Raw genomic sequence first — 20548 nt, 5'->3', positions numbered from 1 at the left:
CACATCCAGCTGCACCAGGGACCGGCAAGGAACATTAAAATCAAAGGGAGGAGCAAATGCATTCGTTTCATCAACTCCCCGAGCTTCACCACCTGTTCCAATCCCTAATAAAGCATCAAAGGACAGCCCCAGAATAAACTTCCTAGCATTCTCACTCAATCACTCACATAATCTTGTACCCTTGCCTATTTAAAAAAGATTTAAAAAGCAACTGGACTTGGGGTTATATTTTTTTCCCCTTTGAAAATGTTTCACTTCTCATCCAAAGAAGCTTCTTCGGATCTGACTGACTGGAGGGGACGGGAAGGATTTTAAAGATTCACATCTTGACGGACTGAAGAAGCTTCTGGGATGAGAAGCGAAACATTATTCAAAGGGGAAAAAAAAACTAAGAAAGTTCAGTTGACTTTTGGAAAAAAAAAAAAAGACTTTTGGGGCAGCCATGACCTGCATGGTTGAGAATCTTCATGGACATTTAAAATTGGAAAGTAAAAGCAAGAATTCTTTTGCCCTCAAGTTACATTTTGGTTAAATTGGGTGGCCATCCCAGGGAAAAATCTCGAATAACACTGAGAGGGATTAGAATCTTTTTCCTCTTCCTCAACTTCACAGCAATCTATAGGGGGGGGGGCTTTTTGGCAAGATTTTTGGGAATTGTTGCCCCCTCCCTTCCTAGGGCTGAGAGGGGGAGGACTGGCCCAAGGTCACTCAGCTAGCTATTTGCACCCAAGATAGGATTAGATCACAGCATCCTGGTCTGTAGACTAATGCCTTGAACAAGTACATCAAACCAGTTCTCAAGTAAGAATAGAATAGAATATGGAACAAGAATAGAATAGAATAGAGAATAGAATAGAACAGAACGGAACGGAACAGAACAGAACAGAACAGAACAGAATGGAACGGAACAGAATAGAATACAAGATGTAGAATAAAATAGAATAGAATAGAATATGGAATAAGAATAGAATAGAATAGAATAGAATAGAATAGAATAGAGAATAGAATAGAATAGAACAGAACGGAACGGAACAGAACAGAACAGAATGGAACGGAACAGATTAGAATAGAATACAGGATGTAGAATAGAATAGAATAGAATAGAATAGAATAAGAATAGAATAGAATAGAGAATAGAATAGAACAGAACAGAACAGAATGGAACGGAACAGAATAGAATACAGGATATAGAATAGAATAGAACAGAATATGGAATGGAATGGAATAGAATAGAATAAGAAATAGAATAGAATAGAATAGAATAGAATAGAATAGAATATGGAATAAGAATAGAATAGAATAGAATAAGAAATAGAATAGAATAGAATAATAGAATAGAATAAAATAGAATAGAATAAGAAATAGAATAGAATAAGAAATAGAATAGAATAGAATAGAATATGGAATAAGAATAAAATAGAATAAGAAATAGAATAGAATAGAATATGGAATAAGAATATAATAGAATAGAATAAGAAATAGAATAGAATAGAATAAGGAATGGAATGGAATGGAATAGAAAAACAGAGTTGGAAGGGACTTTGGAGGTCATCTAATCCAGCCCCCTGCTCATGCAGGAAACCCTATACCATTTCAGACAAATGCTTGTCCAATCTCTTCTTAAAAACTTCCAGTGCTGGAGCATTCACAGCTTCTGCTGTCAGAAGTTGTGGGTGCTTCATCACTTTAAGAAGAGACTGGATACTTGCTTGTAGGGTCTCCTGCTTGAGCAGGGGGTTGGACTAGAAGACCTCCAAGGCCCCTTCCAGCTTTATTCTGATTCCAGGCTCTTCTTAAAACCTCTAGTAATGGAACAGCCACAATTTCTGGAGGCAACTTCTGTTCCACTGGTTAATTGTCCTCACTGTTAGGAAGTTTCTCCTTAGTTCTAGGTTGCTTCTCTTCTTGATGAGTTTCCATCCGTTGTTTCTCGTCCTGCCTTCTGGTGCTTTGGAGAACCCTAACCCTTTTCTCCATGGTAGTCCCTCAAATACTGGAAGATTGCTATCCTGTCCCCCCTTGGTCCTTCTTTTCTCTAGACTGGCCAGACCCAATTCCTCATATGTTTTAGTCTCCAGGCCCTTAATCATCTTAGTTGCTCTTCTCTGCACTTTTTCCAAAGTCTCAACATCTTTTTTTTTTGGACCAAAATTGGATGCAGTCTTTCAGGTGTGCTCTTACCGTGAACTTTTTATTATCATTTTTCTCCCCCCCCCCCATCCTCCCCAAATGTGTCTGCGAACGAACGGGGAAGGACAATTAAGAACCAGAAACAAACTGGAGCCCAAGGCTTTTCTAGCAACACTTCTGCTGTTATTTATGACTCTCCAGCTTCCTCGCTCACAAAGAGTCCTTTTGCAGGATTCTGGGGGCCCCCTCCCCTTCCCTCCCCCCCTCCTCCTTCTCTCTAGCAGCTGCTCTCCATGTTGCATATTGAGTGATGATGAGGTCCTGAATGTGTTTTTTTGGAACAGATGGCTAGGAGTATGCTGGGGAATGTGCCAGCAGAGAGCTGGGGATGTGCCAAATCCTACAGTGACTGAGTGCTTTCGGTTCCAGCTCGCGTGCCTTTCTCCTGCCCTCTGCCCTGACTGGCGCCAGTAGGACTTCCCAAACAGCACTCCGAACATCTGGAGTCTGGGACTGCCAGAAGACCAAAGGGGGGGGGGGAGGAGGAGGAGGAGGAGGGAAGCCCTCCCTGCACAGCTCAGCTTCCACAAAATTGCTCACCAGCAAAATAACTAATCAAAACCAAATAGGCCTCTGTGCACGGACCCACATACACACCGCACGGAGAGGCTTGCAAGCTAACCAGCTACAGGTCAATGGCCACCCATCCCCAGCCCCCCCACCACCAATGACTGAGGGGGGGGGGGAGAGGAGGGCTTGTTACATTCGGAAAACTAATGAAACAAAGAATATTATCTTTCAAATGCTGGAGACAGAGTGGCGGGGCGGGTACTGAAGACGGCCGGGAAAATTGGGTGTCTTGCTGCTTCTAGAGGTCTTTTCCAGCTGATCAAGGAATTGTGTGAGATACTTACTTGAAGGACCACGCCAGGCTTCCGTGTTCTGGGTCTGCAAGGCTGTAGGACAGGGGTTCTCAACCTTGGCAACTTTAAGACTTGTGGACTTCAACTCCCAGAATTCCTCAGCCAGTGCTGGCTGAGGAATTCTGGGAATTGAAGTCCACAAGTCTTAAAGTTGCCAAGGTTGAAAACCCCTGCTGTAAGGCGTGGAGGTAATAGAAGAACACAGTTGGAAGGGACCTTGGAGGTCTTCTAGTCCAGTCCCCTGCTCAAACAGGAGACCCTATCATATTTCAGACAAGTGAGTGTCTAGTCTCTTCTTAAAAACCTCCAGTGATGGAGCATCCCCATCTTCTGATGGCAAGCTGTTCCATTGGTTAATTGTTCTCACTGTTAGGAAGTTTCTCCTTAGTTCCAGGTTGCTTCTCTCCTTGATTAGTTTCCATCCGTTGCTTCTTGTCCTGTCTTCAGGGGCTTTGGAGAATAGCTTGACTCCCTCTTCTTTGGGGCAGCCCCTGAGATATTGGAATACTGCTATCATGTCCCCCCTTGTCCTTCTCTTCGTTAAACTAGACATACCCAATTCCAGCAACCGTTCCTTGTATGTTTTAGCCTCCAGTCTCCTGATCATCTTTGTTGCTCTTCTCTGCACTCTTTCCAGAGTCCCAACATCATTTTTATAACAGGGCAATATGGTGGTGATCGAAGGTAATATGGACCACTCTTAACAGAGCACTCGGACAGAAGGGATCCAGGGAAAGAGTAGCAAGCATCCCCCGGGGATCCAAATAGGACATCTCTGGATCCTGCTCTAAGCTCAAAATTTGACAAGAGGCATCATGTTGGGAAGGCCATGGAGAAAAGCCTATACCAGGGGTAGGCAACCTTGGCTCTTTTATGACTGGTGGACTTCGACTCCCAGAATTCCTGAGCCAGCCATGCTGAGGGGAAAGGGAGAGGTTTCCAAGCTGAGCCATACTGGCTGAGGAATTCTGGGAGTTGAAGTCCACAAGTCATGAAGGGGCCATAGTTCCCCCATGCTGACTCAGGAATTCTGGGAGATGAAGTCCACGAGTAAGAAAGCGGCCTAGGCCTGGGCCAGAGGTAGGCAACCTTGGCTCTTTTATGACTCATGGACTTCAACTCCCAGAATTCCTGAGCAGCACGGCTCAGCATGGAAACCTCTCCCTTTCCCCTCAGCATGGCTGGCTCAGGAATTCTGGGAGTTGAAGTCCACGAGTCATAAAAGAGCCAAGGTGGCCTACCTCTGGCCTATACAGATAGTCCTTGACTTAAGCTATTAAACAGGGTTGTTAAATAAATCTGGCTTTCTCCATTGACTTTGCTTGTCAGGAGGTCCGGGACCCTGCAACTGTCACAAGTACAAGCCAGTTGCCGAGCCTCTGAATTCAGATCATCTGTGAAAAACAGTCGTAAGTCGTTTTCTCAGTGACATCGTAACTTCGTGTAAAATGGATGGTCATTAAGTGGAAGATTAACTGTCCCTCTGCGTGGGTGTAGGAAAAGTTTCATTTCCACAGCCAGACAACGAAGAACAGACGTCGCAAAGAGGCGTCCTTGCTTCTATAAACACCCAGGATGTGGGTGGCTTAACTTTCACGGCTCAGGTGGGACTAGAACTCCCAGCCTCCTGGTGATTGGACCAAAGTCACCCAGCCACCTTCCATGGCTAAGGTGGGACTAGAACTCCCAGCCTCCTGGTGATTGGCCCAAAGTCACCCAACCAGTTTTTATGGCTAAGGCAGGACTAGAACTCCCAGCCTCCTGGTGATTGGACCAAAGTCACCCAGCCGTCTTTCATGGCTAAGGTGGGACTAGAACTCCCAGCCTCCTGGTGATTGGCCCAAAGTCACCCAACCAGTTTTTATGGTAAGGCGGGACTAGAACTTCCAGCCTCCTGGTGATTAGCCCAAAGTTATCCACACAGCTTTCATGCCTAAGGTGGGACTAGAACTCAAGAGTCTCCTGCTTTTTAGCCTGGTGCCTTAACTAAGTGAAGATCTGATTTTAATTCACAGATAAAGACTAATTTTGGGGTCTTTGGGCTGTAAATAAAAATGCATATTACAAGAAAAGCTAAGTCGGGCAGCTTTCACGAACAGTCCGTTAAAAAGGGAGGAGACGGGGAGAGGAGATAATAATAATAGTAATAGTAGTAGTAGTAGTAGTAGTAGTAGTAGTAAAGTTGGAAGGGACCTTGGAGGTCATCTAGTCCAAATGAGTGCAACATTTTCAGGGAGAATTATACGTGTCAAAGTCGCAAACAACGACACATTAAAAATGTCAAACGTCTTCTTTAAAAGAAAAGGGGTTACTTTGAAAGCATATCGAAGGCAATTAAGAGGTTATTGTCGTTTCTTAAACCATTCCTGAGCCCTTTCGGAGCGTGAAGGAATCCAGCATTTTAGCAAAGGAAAGGGGGCCAGGAGGAGAACGCAACATTCTTCCTTTGTTTCCTATTGTAAAAACAAATCGAAGAAGGGATTAAAAAAACAACAAAAACCAAACCCAAATTCCATGCAGCAAAAGGAGATAGCCAGTCAGGCAAGGCAAAGGAACGCTGAGTCACGAGCCAGCAAAATGGAACATCTGGAGCCTCTGCCTGCCTAGAGCCAGCCAGCCGTTTGGGGGAAGGGTGGAAAAAGTCACAACGGCTGGGAAATCTCATTTGCCACCGGGGTGAAAGGACGAGGGGGGGGGGGAAAGAGAGACAACCCTCCACGGCACCAGCTTCGCAGAATCCTTCGAAAGACAGAAGGAAAAGCCAGGAGGTGAGCCTGCCCTGCACGGACTCGCAGCTGAAAAACCAAGTTTACACGCGGGTTACAGTGTTCGCACAAGCAGACAGATAGTCCAGTGGAACAGAAGCTGCCTCCGGAAGCTGTGGATGCTCCATCATGGGAGATTTTCAAGAAGAGACTGGACAGCCAGTTGTCTGAAGTGGTATAAGGACTTCTGCTTGAGCAGGGGGCTGGACTAGAAGACCTCCAAGGTCCCTTCCAGCTTCTATTCTATTCTATTCTATTCTATTCTATTCTATTCTATTCTACTCTACTCTACTCTACTCTATATATTCTATTCTTCATTCTACTCTACTCTACTCTACTCTACTCTATATTCTATTCTACTCTGTTCTGTTCTGCTCTGCTCTACTCTATTCTTCATTCAATTCAATTCAATTCTATTGTATTCTATTGTATTCTATTCTATTCCTTTTTCTATTCTATTCCTTTTCCTGTTCTTATTCTATTCCTGTTCCTATTCTATTCTATTCTATTCTATTCTATTCTATTCTATTCTACTCTATTCTACTCTACTCTACTCTACTCTACTCTACTCTACTCTACTCTACTCTACTCTACTCTATTCTATTCTATTCTATTCTATTCCTTTTTCTATTCTATTCCTTTTCCTGTTCTTATTCTATTCCTGTTTCTATTCTATTCTATTCTATTCTATTCTATTCTATTCTATTCTATTCTATTCTATTCTATTCTATTCTATTCTATTCTATTCCATTCCATTCTATTCCTTTTTCTATTCTATTCCTTTTCCTGTTCTTATTCTATTCCTGTTCTTATTCTATTCTATTCTATTCATCATTATTCTATTCTATTCTATTCTATTCTATTCTATTCTATTCTATTCTATTCTATTCTATTCTATTCTATTCCTTTTTCTATTCTATTCCTTTTCCTGTTCTTATTCTATTCCTGTTCTTATTCTATTCTATTCTATTCTATTCCATTCTATTCTAGGAGAGAAGCAACCTGAAACTAAAGAGAAACCTCCTGACAGTGAGGACATTAACCAGTGGAACTGCTTGCCACCAGAAATCGTGGATGCTCTATCACTGGAGGTCTTTAAGAAGAGACTGGACAGCCATTTGTCTGAGATGGTAGAAAGACTCTTGCTTGAGCAGGGGGTTGGACTAGAAGACCTCTGAGGTCCCTTCCAGCTCTATTCTGATTGACCTCCTCCATTTACAACCACAACTGAGCCCAAAATTATGGTCATATGATCATCCACACAATCCTGGCGCTCTCCCCATTGTGGTCGTTATGTGGAGCCCGGGGTTCCTGGGGGGGGGGGAGGAGGAGGAGGTGTTGAACAAATGGGGATAACAAGTGTGTAACAAATGGTTAGTTGCAAACTTAACAACTGCAGCGATTCACTTGACAGCGGTGGCCAGAACGGTCCTAAAATGGGGCAAAACCCATTTAACAACGGTCTGGCTTAGCAACAGAAACGTTTGGCTTCATTGTGGTTGTAAGTCGAGGACTGTGTGTCCTGTGTCCAGAGCTCCCGGTGAGAAAGACTAGAGGAGCGAGGGAACATCCTGCTGATCTTTGAAGGACCCTCCGCATTTGCCGAGTGGCCATCTCCCCTAGCTTGAGAAGTCACCATGGGAAGACCAGTATTCTACACAATATCTGTTGTGCCATTAAGGAAGGAAGAAAGAAAGAAAGAAAGAAAGAAAGAAAGAAAGAAAGAAGAAAAAAGAAACAAAGAAAGAAAGAAAGAAGGAAGGAAGGAAGGAAGGAAGGAAGGAAGGAAGGAAGAGAGGGGAATGAGGGAGGAGGAGGAAAAAAGGGAAAGAAAGAAAAGGAAGAGAAAGGAGGGAAAGGAGGGAGAGGGAAGAAGGAAGGGAGAGAGAGAAAGAAAGAAAGGAGGAAGAAAAGGGAAGAAGGGAGGGAGGGAGGGAGGAAGGAAGAGAAAGGAGGGGAGGGAGAGACAGAGAAAGAAAAAGGGAGGGAGGGAGAGATAGAAAGAAAGAAAGAAAGAAAGAAAGAAAGAAAAAGAAGAAGAAGGAAGGAAGAGAACGGAGGGGAATGAGGGAAGAGGAGGAAAGAAGGGAAAGAAAGAAAAGAAAGAAAAGAAAGAAAGAAAGAAAAGAAGAAGACAGAAGGAAGGAAGGAAGAGAAAGGAGGGGAATGAGGGAGGAGGAGGAAAGAAGGGAAAGAAAGAAAAGAAAGAAAGAAAAAAGAAAGAAAGAAAAGAAAGAAAGAGAAGAAGAAGGAAGGAAGGAAGAGAGGGGAATGAGGGAGGAGGAGGAAGGAAGGGAAATAAAAAAAAGAAAGAAAGAAAGAAAGAGAAAGGAAGAAAGGAAGGAGGCCATCCCCTCCTCCGATCCGAAACCTACCTTCCTTTTTTTAGACCGGCCTTCGGCCTGCAGGGTCCTGGTGCACTGCTCCACACACTCGGAGAAGCTCAGGTTGCTGTGGTCCGCGCTGTAATCCAGGTCTGCCAGTCTGGCCAAGGAGAGGATATAGTTACAGGCTATCCTCAGGATGGCCAGCTTGGAGAGCTTCTGTCCGTAGGAATAACAGGGAACCTGCAAAGGACAGCAGGACACGTCAGGTCAGATCCTCCCAGCCCCCCCTTGAACAGGGCGCCGAAGCCATGCAGGTCCAGGGACCCAAATGTCAGAAAAAACAGAGCTGGAAGGGACCTGGGAGGTCATCAAGTCCAACCCCCCACTCAGGCAGGAGACCCTATAACCATTTCAGACCAATGGCTGTCCAGTCTTTTCTTAAAAACTTCCAGTGTTGGAGCATTCACAGCTTCTGGTGGCAGGTTGTTCCACTGGTTAATTGTTCTCACTGTCAGGAAGTTTCTCCTTCGTTCTAGGTTGCTTCTCTCCTTGTTGAGTTTCCATTCGTTGCCTCTTGTCCGGCCTTCAGGCGCTTTGGAGAAGAGCTTGACTCCCTCTTCTTTGGGGCAGCCCTTGAGATACTGGAAGACTGCTATCCTGTCACCCTCCCCCCCCCCAGTCATCCTTCTCATTAAGCTAGACCAGTGGTTCTCAACCTGTGGGTCGGGGCCCCATTTGGGGTCGAACGACCATTTCACGAGGGTCACCAAACAACGCAGTCCGCCATTTTTTTCCCCTTTTCCTTAGCTGTGCTACTCCCTTTGATTCTATTGGCTTTTAGAGTCTAATTCTATTGGCTTTCAAAAGCCAATAGGAATTGTCCAGGCTGTCTCTGCCCTGCTGAGCCCGCCAAAAGCCCCATTCTGCAAACGGTGCTGCACCAGTTGAGTAGTCCTCGACTTACGACCGGTTGAGTAGTCCTCAACTTACGACCGGTTGGGAGGGGTGTCGTGGCATGAAAAAGGTTGAAAACCACTGAGCTAGACATACCCAATTCCTGCACCTGTCACAAGATCCCTTCCCATAATCGGTGCCCCTTTGTAATGACATGGATGTTGATAAGAGAAAAGAGTACTTAAGTCCCAGCGTGCTTTGTGTGCAGCAGTTTTACGTGCCAAGCACCCTATAAGTCAAAGTGACGCAGACCTGAACGGAGGTCATCATCATGAAGACTTTAAGACTTTGGGGTTTTTTTTTTTTTTTTGTTTTGTCTTAAAAGGACTTTGCTAGCTGCCAACCCACTTCCAGACAGAATTCAGAATGCAGGTCGTTAAAAGAGATTTGCAAAACATTGCAAAGGGCGGTTCCGAATGTGCAGGAAATGGCCCAACTTCAAAATGGAGGGTTCCAGCTTTTGAGCTCAGAACGGTTCACGTCAAGGTCAGGGCCTTGAAATAACCCATTTCTGAGGGCGAGAAAAGCAACTTAGGACATAGAATTGGGGGACTGGAAAGTTAAATAACAGAATAAGACAATTGGAAGGGACCTTTTGACATTGGTTAAGATAAGGATGGTTGCTGGAATTGGGCATGTCTAGTTTAATGAAGAGAAGGACAAGGGGGCACAGGATAGCAGTCTTCCAGTATCTCAGGGGCTGCCTCAAAGAAGAGGGAGTCAAGCTATTCTCCAAGGCGCCTGAAGGCAGGACAAGAAGCAACGGATGGAAACCAATTCAAGGAGAGGATCCTAGCCTTAGGCTGAGAAGGTGTGGATTCTAGTATGCTAGCCTATCCTTTCTCCTGTAGGTATAGAAACATTTGTGAATGCAGTGAACGCTAGATTGCAGTCCCATTTATTGTATTCTGACCTTTACATGCAGAGGTATACTTAAAATTCCAGACATGGTTACTTAATAGGCTTAGGCCCGAGTCAATTCTTGCTAAACTAAATTCTTGCTTGATTCTGCAACAGGAGGGATTACATCCACTTGATTATTTAGTCTGAGAAAATGTATTAAACAGCTATTCTTATGGGACGGTAGACCTGTAGGAAACCTCCATTGTCTGAAAAGGAGACTAAGGTGTCATAAGATTCACAGAAGTGCTCTTGATTTTTCTAGATAATTAAGCCTAGAGGAAGTTTAACACAGCTGCCATGATTCATGATTCTCCTTAGAGATGCTCACAAAGAGAGACTGTCAAACATCTAGAACTAAGGAGAAATTTCCTAACAGTGAGAACAATTAACCAATGAAATAGCTTCTCTCCAGAAGTTCTGGGTGCTCCATCGCTGGAGGTTTTTCAAGAAGAGATTGGACAACCCTTTGCCTGAAATGGTGTAGGGGTTCCTGCCTGAGCAGGGGGTTGGACTAGATGACCTCCAAGGTCCCTCTCAACTCTGAAATTCTATTATCGTGTTCTGTTGAATTAGACCAGTGGTTCTCCACCTGTGGGTCGGGACCCCATTTGGGGTCGAACGACCACTTCACGGGGGTCGCCAAACAACGCAGTCCGCCATTTTTCCCCCCTTTTCCTTAGCTGTGCTACTCCCTTTTATTCTATTGGCTTGTGAAAGCCAATAGAAGAGACTCTCTTGAATAGAGTCTAATTCTATTGGCTTTCAAAAGCCAATAGGAATTGTCCAGGCTGTCTCTGCCCTGCTGAGCCCGCCAAAAGTCCCATTCTGCAAATGGTGCTGCACCAGTTGAGTAGTCCTCGACTTACAACCGGTTGAGTAGTCCTTGACTTACGACCGGTTGGGGGCCGCAGCATTAAAAAGGTTGAGAACCACTGAATTAGACTAAATCAAGATCTAAAGGGATTCCAGGAGTTGCAAAGAGAATGGATGAGGTTACAGGCTGTACACCTCTGACTGACTGACTGACTGATTGATTGATTGATTGATTGATTCCATTTGTGTCCCACTTTTCTCTCCTGGAGCTATTGAAGATGGCTAACGCACCCTTAAAAATAAAAACATTCAGATTAATGCTAAAACCGATGAGCAACTCAAAGCTTGTGGAGTTCCTGGCTGTTTTCTTGCAGATGTTTCCTTACCTAACTAGGTAACATCTTCAGTGCTCAAATATGGAAGATGTTACCTAGTTGGGTCATGAAACGTCTGCAAGGAAACAACCAGCCTCAGAGACCACCAAGGACCCCACAGTTCAACCAGGAGAAACAAATATTCTCTACTATTGGTAATTCAAAGCTCGTTAAAAGAGAAGACGTCTTTTAGAGACATTTCAGTTATGGAGAAGGTGGCAGGCAAATGAAGCTTCCAAGAGGAACAACACAGGGTGGAGAAGACCTGCGTTTGAGAAATATGAGCTTCTGACTAGGAAACGTCTGCCAAAGGGGTTCTCTGCAGATCTGAGTGCTCCTACAGAGACAGGTGGAACTTCAGACGCACATCTGCTCAGCCTTTCCTCAGAGGTGGAAGATCAACCCTGAAAGCTGAAGCCACAGATCACCCGGGCGTTTCAGCAAAGGGCATCACTTGATCCCCTGTCCTTTGAACTGGTCGGGAGCCCACCTGCTGCCTTTCGCACAGCTGGTTGAGGAGAACTAAGCCCAGCAAAGGCGAGATTCCAACGGCACGGATTAAAACAGGCGCTCAAACGGAAAGTCATCTCTGGACTCCCACCGTGCCAATTCATTCAATCCATCCCTCCATCAGAATAGAGCTGGAAGGGTCCTTGGAGGTCTTCTAGTCCAACCCCCGGCTCAAGCAGGAGACCCTAGACTAGGGGTAGGCAACCTTGGCTCTTTTATGACTCGTGGACTTCAACTCCCAGAATTCCTGAGCCAGCAAGGAGGAATTGCCTAATAGTGAGGACACTTAATCAGTAGAAGACTTGCCTCCAGAAGCTGCACATGCTCCATCACTGGAGGTTTTTAAGGAGAGACTGGACAGCCATTTGAGCAGGATGCTATAGTGTCTCCTGCCTTGAGCAGGAGATTACTGAAATGTACAGGTATAGTATAGGGGGTACCTTGCTCAATAGTAGTAACTGTGAGAGGGATCTCGGAGTCCTAGTAGACAATCACTTAAATATGAGCCAGCCGTGTGCTGCAGCTGTCAAAAAAGCCAACACAGTGCTATGCTGCATTAACAGAGGGATAGAATCAAGATCACGTGAAGTATTAATATCACTTTACAATGCCTTAGTAAGGCCACACTTGGAATACTGCATCCAGTTTTGGTCACCACGATGTAAAAAAGATGCGGAGACTCTAGAAAGAGTGCAGAGAAGAGCAACAAAGATGATTAGGGGTCTGGAGGCTAAAACATATAAGGAACAGCTGCTGGAATTGGGTATGTCTAGTTTAACGAAGAGAAGGACGAGGGGGGACATGATAGCAGCCTTCCAGTATCTCAGGGGCTGCCCCAAAGAAGAGGGAGTCAAGTTATTCTCCAAGGCACCTGAAGGCAGGACAAGAAGCAACGGATGGAAACTGATCAAGGAGAGAAGCAACCTGGAACTAAGGAGAAATTTCCTGACATTGAGAACAATTAACCAGTGGAACAACCTGCCTCCAGAAACAGTGAATGCTCCAACACTGGAAGTTTTAAGAAGAGACTGGACAGCCTATTTGTCTGGAATGGTATAGAGTTTCCTGCCTGAGCAGGGGGTTGGACTCAATGACCTCCAAGTTCCCTTCCAACTTTATTATTATTATTATTATTATGGATCATCGCACAGTCAGCCAGATGTTCAGACTGGATTTGGCATTTTGTCTACCTATCGAGTCCTTACCCAGGACCTGGGAAAGGCAGATGTGGATGTTTGATGGTATTACAGGTATCGTCGCAGGATGGAAGCAGTTCCTAGTAAGGCCGCCTTTTGCAATTGACTAATAGCGAATTTGTCAATGCCGATGATGGTGTTCAAGTGGTGCTCCAGTTGTTTTGGGATTGCACCCAAGGCGCCTATGACTATTGGTACTACCCTTGCTTGCTTTTGCCACAGTCTTTCTATTTCTATTTGTAGGTCTTTGTATTTTGTTATCTTCTCCAGTTCTTTCTCTTCTATTCTGCTATCTCCAGGCACTGCCACGTCCACTATCCAGACTTTTTTGTCTTTCTTATCGACAATGTTAAGTCTGGGGTGTTATGTTGCAGGTGCTTGTCTGTTTGAATTCTGAAGTCCCAGAGCAGTTTAATTTTATCATTTTCTATGACTTTCTCTATTTTATGATCCCACCAGTTTTTGCTTACAGGCAAATGATATTTTTTGCAGATCTTCCAATGTACCATTGTTGCTACTTTGTCATGCCGCTGCTTGTAGTAGTAGTAGTAGTAGTAGTAGTAGTAGTAGTAGTAGTAGTAGTTGTTGTTATTGTTATTATTATTATTATTTAAAACCCCTAAGGTCCCTTCCAGCTCTGTTATTGTGTTACTTAACCAGCTTCCTTGTCTAAGGCAGAGTTAGATCTCAGATTTCCTGGCTCCTAGTCCAGCACTTAAACCAACTGGAGGGACCAACTGGCTCTTGAACAATCACACAATACTGCAGAAGCCAATAAAACAAAGCCCAAATTGGCATCTCATCCCTTGGATCTGCATTCTTCCTCTTTTTTTTTTTCACGATGAAAGAGAGAAAAACAAACCCAAATTATTACTTAGATTGTAATAATCCAACTTCTTCTGCAGAGCTTTTCTCAGTGTCGCTATTTTTACTAACCACTTAAAGGAAGACACGCACAACGGAGGAGCTTTGTTTGCATTATGTGCGTGAAATACATTTCGTTCTGCGTATGAGGGATTATTTTGGAATAGAAAATTTTCTCCACAGAAGCTTTGGAAGACTTTGCAGTGCTTTCCTAGCCAGGCTGAATATATTGAAAAATAAATATACAAACAAAGTATACAATAAATATGAGGAATGACATAAAACTTCCAGGTGAAATCACATCACCAATTTTATCCATTTTCCCTTCTAATTCTGTTATCCTGTAAAGTTATTTAGGGGGGGTGGGCATCACACCTTTGTATCCTACCAAATCATCTCAGCTGGGGGCTGGCTGGCCTTGCCTGGGTCCACGCTCTTGCTAAGAAAAGTGGGCCAACTTCAGCGGGGGAAAAAGCAACTGCTTGAAATATCTGGAGACTTGTAAAAACTTTATAACGTTGCTTTCACATGCAAAGCTATTTTTTTCCCCCATGTGGCCGAGCGCTGAAAAAAGACCAACTGACATTCCGCAGCTCTGCCAAATATATTATATTTTGCACTGGGGAAAAGACTGCCGGGAATCAATTCGACCCAGTGAAAGGACCAAAATGCCAGAACGGTTGCAACGTTCCACAAACACGGATGTGTGTGTGTATATATCTGTGTGTGTGTTTGTGTGTATGTATGTGTATATATCTGTGTATATATGTATGTATGTATATATATATGTGTGTGTGTGTGTGTATATGTATGTGTATATATATGTGTATGTGTACATATATATATGTGTGTGTGTATGTGTGTGTATATATGTATATGTGTGTATGTATATATGTGTATATATGTGTGTGTGTGTATATATGTGTATATATGTGTATGTGTATATATGTGTGTATGTATACATATGTATAATGTGTGTGTGTATGTGTGTGTATAAGTATATGTGTGTGTATATATATATGTGTGTGTAAGTGTATATATGTGTATGTATGTGTGTATATATGTGTATATATATGTGTATATATATATATATATGTATATATCAACCAACTAACCAAGATAGCCAGCCAATCAGCCAACTAACCAACCAACTAACCAACTATCTAACCGACCAACCAACCAACCAACCAACCATCACCAACAGTGATTCTTACCCAAAGATGCTTTTTCAAGAGGCAACTGGACTTTCTTCTCAACGATTCTCAGAGAGAGCGCTAACGACCAGATGACTACAAAAAACATAAATCCTTCCATTCCTCGCTGTTCAGTCAGAACTGAAGAAGCTTCTGGGATGAGAAGCAAAATGTCTTCAAAGAAAAAAAAACAAAGGAAGTCCAGTTGCCTCTTGAAAAAGCACCTTTGGGACAACCATGACCTGGATGATTGAGAATCTCTCTAGTTGTTGTTAGTTGCGAAGTCGTGTCCGACCCCTCGCGACCCTATGGACAATGTTCCTCCGGGCCTTCCTGTCCTCTACCATCTTCTGGAGTCCATTGAAGCTCACGCCTGCTGCTTCAGGGACTCCCTCCAGCCACCTGCTTCTCTGTCGTCCCCTTCTTCTCTTGCCCTCCATCTTTCCCAGCATCAGGCTCTTCTCCAGGGAGTCCTTCCTTCTCATCAGGTGGCCAAAGGACTTGAGTTTCAACTTCAGGATCTGGCCTTCCAAAGAGCAGTCGGGGTTGATCTCCTCTAGGACTGACCGGTTTGATCGCCTTGCAGTCCAGGGGACTCGCAGGAGCCTTCTCCAGCACCAGAGTTCAAAGGCCTCCATTCTTTGGCGCTCAGTCCAACTTTCACAGCCATACATTGCAACTGGGAAAACCATGGCCTTGACTCTACGCACTTGTTGGCAGGATGATGTCTCTGATTTTTAGTATGCTGTCTGGGTTTGCCATAGCTTTCCTCCCCAGGAGCCAGCATCAATTGGAGAGCATGGTGCAACATCTGAACTGAAGAAGTGTGTGGTGTGATTTCTTAACACAGCCCAGTTCCCCAAAATGCAAAAAAAAAGGGGAGAAGGGGAGGGCAGAGGGGGATCCTGAGCTGTTTGCTTCCATGCCTTTTTATGTTTCACAATGCATTTTGCTATAATTTCTTCCTAGTCTCCAGCTAATGGCTGAATAAGGACAAATGATGCCACAAGGATGTTGCTAGCTTTAATTGTTTCTATTTATACCCTCCTATTTGTAGAAGAAGCAGCAAGTATGGCTTGTATCAGCCCTTCTCAATGAGATGCATCAAGGTAGACTTCTGGAAATTCATCTGTGGCCTTGTGGCCTGAAGATGCTGGAATTGCAACCCAGGCCAGACCAGGAAAGCTGGCTCAGAGGACCCTCCCTCCCAAACGTGTCCTGCCATTTAACATCTCCAGTAGTTCGGAATTAAATATCCCCAAATAGCAAAACCTCAATATTAGTAGAATAGAATAGAATAGAATAGAATAGAATAGAATAGAATAGAATAGAATACAGAATAGAATAGAATACAGAATAGAATATGGAATAGAATAGAATTACAGAATAGAACAGAACAGAATAGAATAGAATATGGAACAGAATAGAATAATGAATGGAATAGAATAGAGAATGGAAGAATGCAGAATGGAATGGAATGGAATGGAATAGAATAGAATAGAATATAGAATGGAATAAAATAGAATATGGAATAGAATATAGAATAGAATGGAATGTAATAGAATGTAATAGAATAGAATAGAATAGAATAGAATAGAATAGAATAGAATAGAATAGAATAGAATAGAATAGAAGGAACGGACCTTGGAGGTCTTCTAGTCCAGTCTAGTTCCTTTAATGATGGTTCGAAGTTGCAACGGCACTGGAAAAAGTGACTTATGACCGTTTTTCACAGTTATGACCATTGCAGTATTCCCCCATGGGTCACGTGGTTAAAATCTGGACCCTTGGCAACCGACTCGTGTTGATGACGGTTGCGGTGTCCCAGGGACACACGTGATCTCCTTTTGTGACCGTCTTACAAGCAAAATCAATGGGGGGAAACCAGATTCACTTAGCAACCGTGTTACTAATGTAAGAACTGCTGTGATTCGCTTAATGTCTGTGGCGAGAAAGATCGTTTAATGGGGCAAAGTCGTAAGTAGAGGACTACCTGTATTCCTGTTCTTGTTGTTATTTCTTCTCAATCAACCCCCCCCACCCCCCTTCAGCCTGGCATTTTCAGTGGCCCTTAGTCACCGATGGGAGATTCTGAATGACACTTCTTGGAATTATTTGCAAGGATTTGGAATTCTCGGTGGACCCATCCGAGGGTCTCAAAGCAATCCTAGTTTGTTTGGTTTCAAGCAATCTAAGTTAGCTTGGACTGAAGCAAGCTTCCAGTTGCCTGGGAGACAGAAGCACCCAGCTCTTTCAGCGCGGAAGCTAAGCTGGCTTGACCTCTGATCCCGTCCTGCCTTTATGTAACCCTGTTTAGAACAAGACATAAACCTGGATAGCGACTCGTGCAACCGCGATTCATTTCTGGACGAATGGTTTGACTTTGTAGCGTGCACGCACTCTGGGAAAACATGCTGGGAGCCGGATAGCCGACAGGAAAGCGGCCTTGATTAACAGGAAGGTATAATTTACACCCGGCGAGATCCGTGTGAACTTTCCAGATTACAGGGTGATTCATGCAGGATCGGTTCTACGGGAGGGGCGGGGCGGGGTGGGGGCAGGCACTGCTGCCCCCCCCCCAGACCCAAATCACACAGTGTCAAGCCACACATCGCTTAATCAGCCTCTTCATGCGTCCAGTAATAATAATAATAATAATAATAATAATAATAAAGTTGGAAGTGACCTTAGAGGTCATCTAGTCCAACCCTCTGCTCAGGGAGGAAACCCTATACCATTTTATACAAGTGGCTGTCCAGTGTTGGAGCCTTCATAGCTTCTGGAGGCAGGTTGTTGTTCCCTCTCTCTGTGTGTACGTCACTAACTTAACAGCTGCAAAGATTCACTTAACAACTTTGGGGAGAAAGGTCATAAAACGGGGCAAAATCCACTTAAGAAATGTCTCACGTAGCCAGATAAATTTGGGTCTTCGTTGTGGTCGTACGTTGAGGACTACTACCTGCAACTGAGTTGGAAGGGACCTTGGGAGGCCTTCTAGTCCACCCTGTGCTCAAGGCAGGAGCCTTATACAGGATGAAGAGCCGGAAGGGACCTCGGGAGGTCTTCTAGTCCACCCTGTGCTCAAGGCAGGAGCCTTAAACAGGATGATAGAGCTGAAAGGGACCTCGGGAGGTCTTCTAATCCATCCCGCTGTTCAAGGCAGGAGCTGTATACAGGACGACAGAGCTGGAAGGGACCTCGGGAGGTCTTCTAGTCCACCCCGCTGCTCAAGGCAGGAGCCTTATACAGAACGACAGAGCCGGAAGGGACCTCGGGTGGTCTTCTAGTCCACCCCACCCTCCCTGCTGAAAAGAAAGAGACCTGATCCCACCCCCTCAAATTGCCCAGTCTATTTTTGATCCATGGGTGGGGGGAAATGCGCTACTCTGGGGTCTGCGTGCGTATCTGTGTGCGGGATGGGGGGGGGGTTCCGACCTCAAGCCCCTTCCCCACGGGGCCGGGAGGAGTGTGTGTGTGTGTGTGTGTGTGTGTGTGTGTGTGTGCGTGTGTGTGGGTCCGGCTTACCTGCTTGCGGAGCGCCTCGAAGGCGGCGCTGATGGTGTGCACCCGGGTCCGCTCGCGGGCGTTGGCCAGCAGGCGCCGGGTCTGCTGCAGCGCTTTCATCTCCGTCCCGGCGCCGGAGCCTCCACCGCCACCGCCGCCTGCCGGGTCGCTCGGCCGCCTGCGAGGCGAAGCGGAGCCCCCGGGGTGGCCGTCGGGCCCGCCGTACAGCACCCGGCAAGGCAGGGGCGGCAAGATGCTCTCGGGGGGCCCCCCGGACGGCGCCTCCTCCTCCTCCTCCGGGAAGGGGGGCCCTGGGCAGCGCAGCGCCGGGAAGGCTCCCTCGCCCCCGGGCAGAGCCCGCGCCTCGCCGAAGCCCGGGGGGCGCGCAGCCCCGGCCGGGCGCACGTGCTCCGAGACCCCCGGTTGTCCTCCGCCGCGCAGCCCCGGCCGGCTCCTGCGCTTGAGCTTCTGGATGCCGCGCAGCTCCTTCAGGCAGAAGCGCTTCCAGCGCGCCTCCGCCTCCATCAGCTGCAAGTTCTTCATGCCGGGCGCTGGGCTGGCTGGGCTGGGCTGGGCCGGGCTGGCGAGCTTTCCCCCGCTCACACACACAGACACACAAACACACACACACACACACACGCACGCACACCCGGACGCGGCGCCTCCCACCCCCCGGCGGCGGCGGCGGCGGCTGCTGCTTTGGCGGCGCCTTTGCGGAGGAGCAGCTGCCGCCGCTCGCCTCTCTCCAAGCGCCGCTTGCGCGGACGGGCGGGCGGGGGAGGCTGTCAGCTGAAGCCCCCGCCGCTGCTGCTGCTGCTGTTGCCGTTGCGGCAGTGTGTGTGTGTGTGTGTGTGTGGTGGGGGGGCGCCCAGCAGCCAAGCCAGCCATCTGGGTTTGCTTAAGCCTCCGTTTGGCCCAGGAGCCCCCCCTCCTTTCCCCCCCAGCCCCCCCCCCAGCCCGGGGGGGGGCGCGATCCGCCGGGAAGGCGCTTCTGCGGAAGCCTTTGCGCAGCTGCTGGGTCGACCCCCCCCCTCCAACCGCCCCCCCCCGTCCGGGTTTCCCCTGGCTGGGCCATCAGCCGCGCAGCCCCCATCCCGAGAAGGAGGGAGAGAGGCGGGGGGGGGGCTACGGTTTTAAGGGGCTTCTTGGGGTGGGGGCAGCCTCTTCTTAGCATTCCCCCCCCTCCGCTGCGCCCATCTGGGCGCATCCTGAGAGACAAAGGCGGTTGAGAATACGGATTGGGAAGGGACCTTGGAGGTCATCTAGGCCGACCCTCTGCTCCAGCAGGAGGCGATTACAGAATCAGTGGGAAGGGACCTTGGAGGTCTTCTAGTCCAGCCCCCTGCTCAAGCAGTAGACCCTTACAGAATCATAGAATAACGGATTGGGAAGGGATCTTGGAGGTCATCTAGACCAGCCCCCTGCTCAAGCAGGAGGCGGTTACAGAATCAGTGGAAAGGGACCTTGGAGGTCTTCTAGTCCAGCCCCCAGCTCAAGCAGCAGATCCTTACAGAATCATAGAATAACAGATTGGGAAGGTACCTTGGAGGTCATCTAGTCCAACCCCCTGCTCAAGCAGGAGGCGGTTACAGAATCAGTGGAAAGGGACCTTGGAGGTCTTCTAGTCCAGCCCCCTGCTCAAGCAGCAGACCCTTACAGAATCATAGAATAACAGATTGGGAAGGGACCTTGGAGGTCATCTAGTCCAACCCCCTGCTCAAGCAGGTTACAGAATCAGTGGAAAGGGACCTTGGAGGTCTTCTAGTCCAGCCCTCTGCTCAAGCAGCAGATCCTTACAGAATCATAGAATAACAGAGTTGGAAGGGACCTTGGAGGTCTTCTAGTCCAGCCCCCTACTCAACCTGATTTCTTCTCTCCTTGGTAAGTTTCCCTCCCTTGCTTCTTGTCCTGCCTTCAGGTGCTTTGGAGAAGAGGTTGACCCATTCTTCTTTGGGGCAGCCCCTCAAATTTTGGAAGACTGCTATCCTGTCACCCCCTGGTCCTTCTCTTCATTAGACTAGACATACCTAGTTCCTGTAAATTGTTCATCTTATGGTTTACCAGAAGACTGCTATCATGTCCCCACCTAATC

General features: G+C 46.4%; 1 protein-coding gene across 2 annotated transcripts in view; it reads right to left on the bottom strand.

Moving 5' to 3' along the window:
- ATOH8 (atonal bHLH transcription factor 8) overlaps positions 1 to 19148 on the bottom strand; it is a 26163-nt gene extending 7015 nt beyond the window's left edge. Inside the window, exons 1-3 of one of the 2 annotated variants that reach the window (XM_039366729.1) lie at positions 18478 to 19148; positions 8194 to 8385; positions 4940 to 5506 (exon numbers count right to left, since the gene is read on the bottom strand). In XM_039366729.1, coding sequence (XP_039222663.1) covers positions 5396 to 5506; positions 8194 to 8385; positions 18478 to 18999 — 825 coding nt within the window. In that variant the 5' untranslated portion in view covers positions 19000 to 19148 and the 3' untranslated portion in view covers positions 4940 to 5395. Of the gene's footprint in view, positions 1 to 4939; positions 5507 to 8193; positions 8386 to 18477 lie in introns of those variants that run through there. The other variant, XM_039366730.1, reaches the window with a different exon arrangement.
- Positions 19149 to 20548: the final 1400 nt, after the last annotated feature.

The sequence above is a fragment of the Crotalus tigris genome, unplaced genomic scaffold (assembly GCF_016545835.1).
Source record: "Crotalus tigris isolate CLP2741 ecotype Arizona unplaced genomic scaffold, ASM1654583v1 scf7180000020351.1464749751:1500972, whole genome shotgun sequence".
In the NCBI taxonomy this organism is placed as follows: Eukaryota; Metazoa; Chordata; class Lepidosauria; order Squamata; family Viperidae; genus Crotalus; species Crotalus tigris.
This window is presented reverse-complemented; position numbering and strand designations above follow the sequence as displayed.